Below are 9,300 nucleotides of genomic sequence, written 5' to 3'. Positions count from 1 at the left end.
AAACTTTGTAGCCTTGAGAGGAGCTCAGAGCTGGCCAGGGCGGGCGGGAGGGAAGCCTCCTGCTCGCTCCAGCTCCGTGGCCACGGCCGGCTGAAAGCAGGTATCTGGGGTTTATTTATCTTCTATAATTGAAACTTTGTGGCTTTGAGTGGAGCTCAGAGCCTGCCATGGCAAGCAGGAAGCTTGGCTTCCTCCATCATTGGGGCAACCAAGCCTCCTGCTTGCTCCAGCTCCGTGGCTGCCAGCCGCCATCTTGGTTGGGTTAATTTGCATATCATCACTCTGATTGGCTGGTGGGCGTGGCTTATGGCATAGTGAAGGTACGGTCAATTTGCATGTTTGTATTTTATTAGTGTAGATTCTGAGTATATTCACTTCCCTAAAAGTCCTGTTATCTGCCTATTTATCAGCTCCCAACCTCTGGTATTTTTATTGTCTCCATAGTTTTGCCTTCTCCGGAATGTCATATAGTAGGAATTCATTGTACATATATAATGGCTATATATTATATAGCCTTTTATCATTATGTATTGTGTATACATATATCCTTTTCAGATTGGCTTCTTTCTCTTGGTGATATGCAATAATTGAGGTTTCTCTTTTCATGGCTTGATAGCTCTTTCCTTTTTAGCACTGAATAATATTCCACAGTTTATTCATTCACCTTCTAAGGACATTTTGGTTGCTTCCAATTTTGGCAATTATGAGAAAGCTGCTATAAACTCTGTATGCAGGTTTTTGTGTGGACATGCATTTTTAATAACTTTAGGTAAATACCAATAGTTACTAGATTGTATGGTAAGAGTATGCTTAGTTTTGTAACTATAACCACCAAACTGTCTTCCACCAGCAATAAATGAGAGAGTTCCTGTTACTCCACATCCTTACCAGCATTAGCTGTAAGTGTTCCAGATTTGGGTCATTCTAATAGCTTGTAGTGGTATCTCATTGTTCTTTTCATTTCCATTTCCCTGATGACATAGAATGTGGAGCATCTTTTATGTGCTTATTTGCCATCTGTATAGTTTCTTAGATGAGGCGTCAGTTTAGGTCTTTGACCCACTTTTTAATTGAGTTGTTTGTTTTCTTATTATTGTATTTTAAGAAATTTTTTTGTATATTTTGGACAGCAGTACTTTATAAGATGTGTCTTTTGCAAAGATTTTCTTCCAGTCTGTGGCTTGTCTTCTCATTCTCTTTATATTGTCTTTTGCAGAGCAGATGTTTTTAATTTTAATGAAGTTTGGGCTGTCATGTATTTCTTTCATGGATCATGTCTTTGGTGTAGTATCCAAAATGAGATCATAATATCCAAGGTTATTTAGGTTTTTTTTCTATGTTATCTGGTAGGAGTTTTATAGTTTTGCATTTTACGTTTATGTGTATCACCCATTATGAGTTAATTTTTGTTAAGGTAGTAGGGTCTTTGTCTAGATTATTATTTTTTTTTTACATGTAAACGTCCAATAGTTCTAGCTACATTTGTTGAAGAGACTATATTTACTCCATTGTATTGCCTTTGCTCCTTTGTCAAAGGTCAGTTGACTATATCTGGGCTCTTTATTTTATTCCATTAATCTATTTGCCTGTTCTTTTATCTATTCCTATTTTACTGAGAATTTATTATGAATGGTTGTTGGATTTTGGCAAAAGTTTTTTTCTGCATCTATTGATATGATCATGTGATTTTTCTTATTTAGTTTGTTGATGTGATGGATTAATTGATTTTCTTTTTTTAACCTTATTTTTATTGTTGACACTATTATAGATGTCCCCATTTTCCCTCTGGCCATCACCGTACTGTTTTCATGTCTATGTGCTGGCATATATGTGCTTTAGCTAATTCACTCACTTTCTTTCATCCAGTTCCCCCTCTCCCCTCCCCTCTGACAGCTGTCAGCCTGTTCCATGTATCCATGCCTCTGTTTCTATTTTGTTCGTCAGTTTATTTTATTCATTAGATTCCACATAAAAGTGAGATCATAGGGTATTTTTCTTTCTCTGACTGGCTTATTTTACTTAGCATAATTAACCAGTCTTTCATACCTGGGATAAATTGCACTTGGCTATGGTGTATAATTCTTTTTAAAGATTGTTAAATTAAATTTGCTAATATTTTGTTGAGAATTTTTACATCTTTGTTCATGAGAGAAATTGGCCTATAGTTTTATTTTCTTGTAATATCTTTGTCTAGTTTTGGTATTAAGATAATGCTGGCTTCATAGAATAAGTAAGAGTATTCCCTCTGCTTCTATTGGAAACATGGAACAGACTGATGAATCTCAGAGGAAAGTAGGGGGGGAGATTAACCAAAGATTAGTATACTAGGGACCCAGTGCATGAATTCATGCACCTTGTAAGGAGCTGTGGGCCACGAGGCTGTGGTGGGCACAGGGGCGGGTCTTGGCCCATCCTCTGTGCCCTGCCTTGTCCCTCCCGCTGTGGCCCCTGGTCCCCTATCTGCTGGCAGCCCCCCTCCTGTCGCCGCCACTCTCATGTGCTGATGGCGCCGGCCCGCTTGCGTCTGCTGACAGTGCAGAGCGATTGGGGCCCGGTGCTGGCAGCAGGTGCGAGCAGGGCTGGCGCCGGCAGTGGGTGCAAGCACAGGCGGGACCACAGCGTACAGGAGCAAAGAATTTTCAGTAACCACCAGGGGCTCACCCAGATGTCAGTGACCAGCGCCCCACCTTGGTCTGGCGCCCCTGCTTACTTGCTCCACCATCCCACCATGGCCAATGCCTGCCATGTTCCACGCTTTATCGCCTGCTGCTGAAGCCCGCCATGTTCCACGCGGGCCCCCTGGTGGTCAGCGCACGTCATAGTAACCGGTTCTTCGGTTCTGCTCTTCAGTCTATTTGCACATTAGGGTTTTATATAGATAGATATGCATTATCTATGGACACAGACAATAGGGTGGTGAGGGCCTGGGTTGGGGCAGGAACCAGGTGGAAGGGGACAGTGGTGGGAAAAGGGGAATATCTGTTATACTCTCAACAATAAAGATATGTATATATATATAAACTGGAAAAACAAACAAACAAAATGTCCTTATCAGGAGCAAAGGAGTAGGAGCAGCTTACTAGTGTGAAATGGCTGGAGAAAATTTGGATCTTTATTTGGGACGGATTAAGGTGAAAACAGAATGATCAAAATCAATCAATTTGTGTAGGTGTAGAAAGAGCATTCTGAAAATTGAAAGACTTCCCTCCAGCTACTGTTTTATCTAAGAATCTGGCACAACCCTCAGGGTATGACACACAAGAGAGAAGTTTGAGTAATATTAGGAAAGAATTGAGAAGTCTCAACACAAGGTCAGTGAACTCAAGTGCCAGGCACATGATGTCATTGATGTCACAGAGAAAAGAGGTCATTTCATTATCCTATGCAAGTAATGAACCCATACATTTCATACAGCTGATGGTTTTGCCATCAAAGACTTAGATCCTGCATCATTTGAAAACCAGTGTAACCAGCATATTGAAAAAACACACCTCATGGTTCAGTAAAAATACTGCCGTGTTTCTTCCACAGTCCTTTCACAATTTAGTCTCTGGGGTAATCTTTCCTGCTCCTGCATGAATATTCTAGTAGTCTAGAATTTCCTGCTCATTCTTAGGTGGCAGATGATCTGTGGTCACTGAGTGACAAACACTGTCCAGATGCAGAAAAATGGAAAATCAATCCAGTCCTGCGTGATACTCAAAACTTTGAACTTAACTTTCTGTCAAATCTCCCTCTTTCTCCCTCCACCCTCACTTCTCCAAGTTTGGCCTGGCTTCAGGATAGAAACCTGCAGCAAAGTTGGGGATAGTGGCCCTTCCATTTCTCCACTTCATATTTCTAGTCCTCCTCTTCCATCTTGAGAGCTGCTGTCTTAACCCCACCAGATCCAGTGGGACTGCAGGAGACAAGGAGGGGGTGACACACAGGGAAGTTTTTACTGGAGCCAGTCCTCTTGTCATTTCATCTCACTTGAGTCTAGCAGACGCCTTTTTCCCTTGAGATGTCATTTTTCTGGACTCTTCAGAGTTTTCTCACTGTTTTTCTTTCCCCTGCAATTCCCTTGACCTTGCAGGATGTTTTTCTTATTTTTCTGTTCTGATGGTCACTTGTGACTCCTTCCTTAGCCCCTAGACCAGTGATGGCGAACCTATGACACGCGTGTCAGAGGTGACACGCGAACTCATTTTTTTGGTTGATTTTTCTTTGTTAAATGGCATTTAAATATATAAAATAAATATCAAAAATATAAGTCTTTGTTTTACTATGGTTGCATATATCAAAAAATTTCTATATGTGACACGGCACCAGAGTTAAGTTAGGGTTTTTCAAAATGCTGACACGCCGAGCTCAAAGGTTTGCTATCGCTGCCCTAGACATTGAGTAGTGCATCTCCAAGTTCCTCCAGGTGGCTCTATTGGACAGAACCCAGGACAGTCCCCATACTGGCTCATTCCAAGGAGCATGCATACATCCCTTGCCTGGGACTGACGTGGGTCCCAAGGCAGCAGCGCCCTTCTGATTCTGCCTCCAAAGCAGTCAGTTCTCTTGCTTTTCAGATTCCCACCTGGTAGGAGTGAGACTCTGGCCAATGCCAATTTCAACTTTATCAAGAGTCGGTTGGGCGCCAGCCTCTAAGTCTCAGCCTCAGGAAACACATCTGCTTTCTGAGGGATCTTCTCCCCTTAGCTCAGGGTAAGAGGGTTGCACCTCCTCCCAACTCCTTGAGAGCAGGAGGGCTTGGCAAATAATACCATTCCTCCATCCCCAGAAACCTCTTCTCTGATTTTTTTCATTTTCATTTCCTGACACTTTTTTTCTGTCCTTGATATAGCTGAGAAGTCCCAGGGGGAGCCCTCAGGTTCTTGGGAACATTTACTTTGAAAATCTTCAGAACATGGTTTGGCACCTTTCTTTGGAATTTTGTTGTTGTTAATCCTTACCCGAGGTATTTTTCCATTGATTTTTAGAGAGAGTGGAGGGGAGGGGGTGAGACAGAGAGAGGGAAACCTCACTGTGAGAGAGACACGTCTATTGGTTGCCTCACACATGAGCCCCTACCAGCACCAGGGATTAAGCCTGCAACTGAGGTACGTGACCTTGACTGGAATTGAACCCGGGACCCTTCAGACCACAGGTTGATGCTCTATCCACTGAGCCAAACCAGCTAGGGCAGAATTTTACATCTATTATTATTGTTGCCTGGTGGAAATTTCAGTTAAGATCCTATTACACAAGTAATAAACAAACATGATTCATGGGCCAATCTTTGAACCACAGTCCAGTGGTATAACATCTGTCTCTACTAAATATTTTGAGTGTGTCATGTAAAAAAAAAAATCGGGAACAACTCTCCAAAGAGTCTTATTTCATCTTTGACCACTGTGTTATTTAGCACTTGTTAAATAGAGCTGTAATAGAATAATTTGGAATGAAATACCTTACTGAGTGGATATTTTTTATATGGTGTAGTTTTATCCCCAAGGGCATCAAGTGGTCTTGACAGCTAAGACCTCATCCAGCACAAGAAAGGGGTAAGCCCTCCGGCTGTACAAGAGGCTAGGAAAGAAAGTGGCTTTGCAATCCTGAGCTGCTAGGAGACAAACTATCCCAAATTAACTCCCTCACCAGCTGATCCCTCTAAACCCAGACTTCATAGGCACCATAATAGCATGTTTCAGCGAGGTCTGAAGGGAGGAGAGGGCGGTGGATGGTTCTATTTTCTGAGGTCAGGATATCCTTACAGGGTTGCTTGAGTCCAAAGCAGAGAGAAGGGAAATAAATACCGGTCTTTGGTCCCCAGATGTAACATAACCAAATCGTATGTGTTGCTGGTTGGTTCTGACCTTTGCAATTAAGATTGAGAGCCAGAAAGACTCTGTATTGCAGGGGTTTTCTCCATTTTGTTTGTTGTATAAAACCAGGGTGGGAAATAGTTGAGTAAAATCCAAGAGCGTTTCTTTAATTTCACTTCTCCGGAGACCTGAATATGAAACGGAAAGGCACTTGCTTGGTGTTTGATTTGCTAAACTGGTGAGTCTAAGCGGCTGTCTCTTAGCCTTTTTGAAACTGTAGCCTGTTTTGGTGCTCACCCGTTTCCTGAAAGAGTCTGATTCTCTCCCTCCTCCCCACCGTGCAGCCTCCTTGAGATTTATATGCTTTGTGAAGTTATGGCATCAGAGAAGATGTTATCAAGCTTTAGTTTCTATAGTTTTTGTTGCACAAACAATAAACATTTGTTGGCCTTCCAAATATATAAGCGTGATTACATAATTGGATGTGCTTTTTCACTCTACATTACACCTTCTCATGCTAATGTATCACTATTAGTACAAAACGCCTGGCAATTTCAGAGAGCCCACAGATCTCCTGAAGCTCATGCGTGAGCTCTCCAGGGACTGTTTCTCCCAACCCTACATGACCTCATGGACTCTTTTTCCATCCTGTTCGATGTCTTTAACACTGTTAGAATCAATTTTAGAGTTGTAACTGGACTTAGTGATCACCTAGTCCCATCTGTGAATTTTATGGACATGGATTCCCAAAGAGTTTAAGCAATTTTTGCCAAGTTACACCACTATGTTTGCACCACAGACCCTGAGCAAGAACTCAGCTCGCTGAATTCCCTGCTCAATATTCTTTCCACTAGATTTTCAATTGCTGCATCTCCCCTACTTTATCCCATCCCTTTTAAAGATAGCAACCAATGCTACAAAACAAACAAATGCCAGTGTAGCAAAATCTGCAAAACTACTTTGTAGTATTCATATACTAATATCAAGCTGCCTTTATATTATAGTATCTCCAAAGCTGAGAAAATACTTATTCAGTGGATATGAACCCACCTTTTTTGCCAAGTACTGTAAATGATACAGAAGAAAAAATATGTAACCCTTAACTTCTGAGAGTTTAAAATTTGTTGGGTAGACAGACATGGTTCATATTCAGCTTGTGGTCAACTGTGACCTCTGGAACCTTTTAAAATACATTTGTAATTAGTGATTTCCAGCCCTCCACCACTACCCTATAACTTATTCCTCCTTGAATTCTTCTGTAGTTCATTTATAGCAAGAACAATTTGTGAGATTGGAAGAAATATAGAATAATTCAAAGATCATTTGTTGGTAAATTTAGTTACTAATAACATGGAAGCTCAAACAACAATAACAGATAGGTAGTTTTGTCATTTTTTAGATGGGGAAACTGAGGCTCAACAAGAACATGGGACTTGTTCAGGACTGCTCACTTGGTAGTAGATGGAGCGGAGTCTTGTAGCTGAAGTTGCTAGTGTTAGAGCCCATAGGCCTAATTCCAGTCCATGCTGGCAAGAGTATAATAAAGTGGGTAAAAGCAAGTAGGGCAAAATAGGCTTGTTAAAAATTGTATTTTTGGCCCTAACTGGTTTGGCTCCATGGATAGAGCATCGGCCTGTGGACTGAAGGGTCCCAGGTTCGATTCTGGTCAAGGGCATGTACCTTGGTTGCGGGCACATCCCCAGTTGGGAGTGTGCAGGAGGCAGCTGATCAATGTTTCTCTCTCATCCATGTTTCTAACTCTCTATCCCTCTCCCTTCCTCTCTGTAAAATATCAATAAAATATATATTTTTTTAAAATTGTATTTTTGTCACAGTGAGGTTATGAACACATCAAATTAGTTGACTGTGAGAAGCTTTTGAACATGCCAACTTTTTTGTGTGTCCTTCCTAAAGCTGTGTGAATTTCTATGTGAGCAGGGGCCTTACCACTACAGGAGGAATCCACAGAGGTAGGTGATGGATGGGCCATGCTCTCTCGAGATACCTTTGTTTAATTCACGTCTCACTTACCTAAGAATGGGGCCTGAAGCAAGAGTAAATGCCAGAGACATTTGGTCTCAGGACCTCAGGAGAGAAAAGGAATATAGGCTTTATGATTGTTATCTAAAAACTAGTGGCCCAGTGCACGGATTTGTGCACATTGAAAGGAAATTAATTAGAAGAAAGATTTGTGCGGTAATTACATTACTGCAAAAAATTACATGTCAAAATAGTATATATGATATAGTATTATAAAATTAAAATACAAATTATTTTAATAGTAAATCAGACTCAGGGCCAACAGTGCCCCAGTAACAACATAACCCACGGCCTAAGGTGGAATCGCATGGGCCCTGCGAGAAATGGGGCTCCCTCCTCTCTGGTTCCGGAGTGCGTCACCCGAGAACTGCCGCTGCCAAGTCAGCAGCTCCTGCATTGAGTGTTTGCCCCTGGTGGTCAGTGTGCATCATATGTACCAGCTGGTCGATGGTCGGACAGTTGGATGGTCACTTAGCCTTTTATATATAGAGATAGGTTGCCAGGTCAGGAGTCTGGGAAAATGGGGCAACGAGACTGCAGATTTATTCTGAGGAAAAGGTTGTTTGCTAGGACCCACCTGTTAGAGTCAGGCAGTTTTTACAAGGGTGAACTTTGTTTGCTCAGGGTACTCTTGTCCCTAAGCCTTTCCCTATAAATCACTAGTGCACGGTGGGATAATGTCATTTTTTGTAGTTTTCCATGGAGATTGGGGGAAGGAGCAGTAAGGGATTTGATCAATCTATCCATATATAGGATAATTCAAAAAGTAAAATGCAGGTTGTTTTGTTTAAGCATTTACTTACATTGTTTATCCCTCAAGAATGTTCAAAATAAAACATTTTGTATGTTACAACCAGGAAGAAGAGGGAACATGTGAGCAAAAGATAAAAATATAGACATGCTTCAGCTGATTTGCATTTCAATGGAAGATAAAAGCAATAGACCATTCCCAAAACAATAATTCCATTTTTAAAAGTACTTGGTTTTCAAAAGCCTGGCATTGCATATTTGTTATTTTTGTTCCTATTTTGTTTGTAAAAGGTTTTAAAGGCATATGATGTAATGAAGTAAATATTATTTTGTGGTTGAAAATTAAATAGTTCTTTTGTATTTTGGTCTTGTGAGAATTGCAGTGTGTGTGTGTTATGGGGAGGGCAGCAAAGGAAATGAGGGGAAAACATTATAGCTCCTTCCTGTATATAATTATAAGCCATAATACCTCAGTAGTTTTTTCTCCCACTAGTTTGAGATAAAAATAAATAGATTTCCCCCCAAAATGTATTTTAGGGCCCTGTTAGCATCTCAGATGGAACCAACATTTGCCAGGAATGTCTTCCCTTGTTTTGATGAACCAGCTCTGAAAGCAACTTTTAATATTACAATTATTCATCATCCGAGTTATGTGGCTCTCTCCAACATGCCAAAGCTACGTAAGTAATGTTTCCTCTCTCTCTCTCTCTCTCTC

At 41.1% G+C, this 9,300-nt stretch overlaps 1 protein-coding gene across 1 annotated transcript in view; it reads left to right on the top strand.

The window, feature by feature from the left end:
• Positions 1–9,300, top strand: part of LVRN (laeverin) — a 56,689-nt gene that overhangs the window by 5,604 nt on the left and 41,785 nt on the right. The window contains exon 2 of the mRNA XM_014544195.1: positions 9,123–9,265. Coding sequence (XP_014399681.1) covers positions 9,123–9,265 — 143 coding nt within the window. The remainder of the gene's footprint in view (positions 1–9,122; positions 9,266–9,300) is intronic.

This window comes from Myotis brandtii, unplaced genomic scaffold, assembly GCF_000412655.1.
Source record: "Myotis brandtii unplaced genomic scaffold, ASM41265v1 scaffold1105, whole genome shotgun sequence".
NCBI lineage: Eukaryota > Metazoa > Chordata > Mammalia > Chiroptera > Vespertilionidae > Myotis > Myotis brandtii.
Note: the sequence above shows the minus strand (reverse complement) of the source record. Positions and strands in the feature narration are given on the sequence as shown.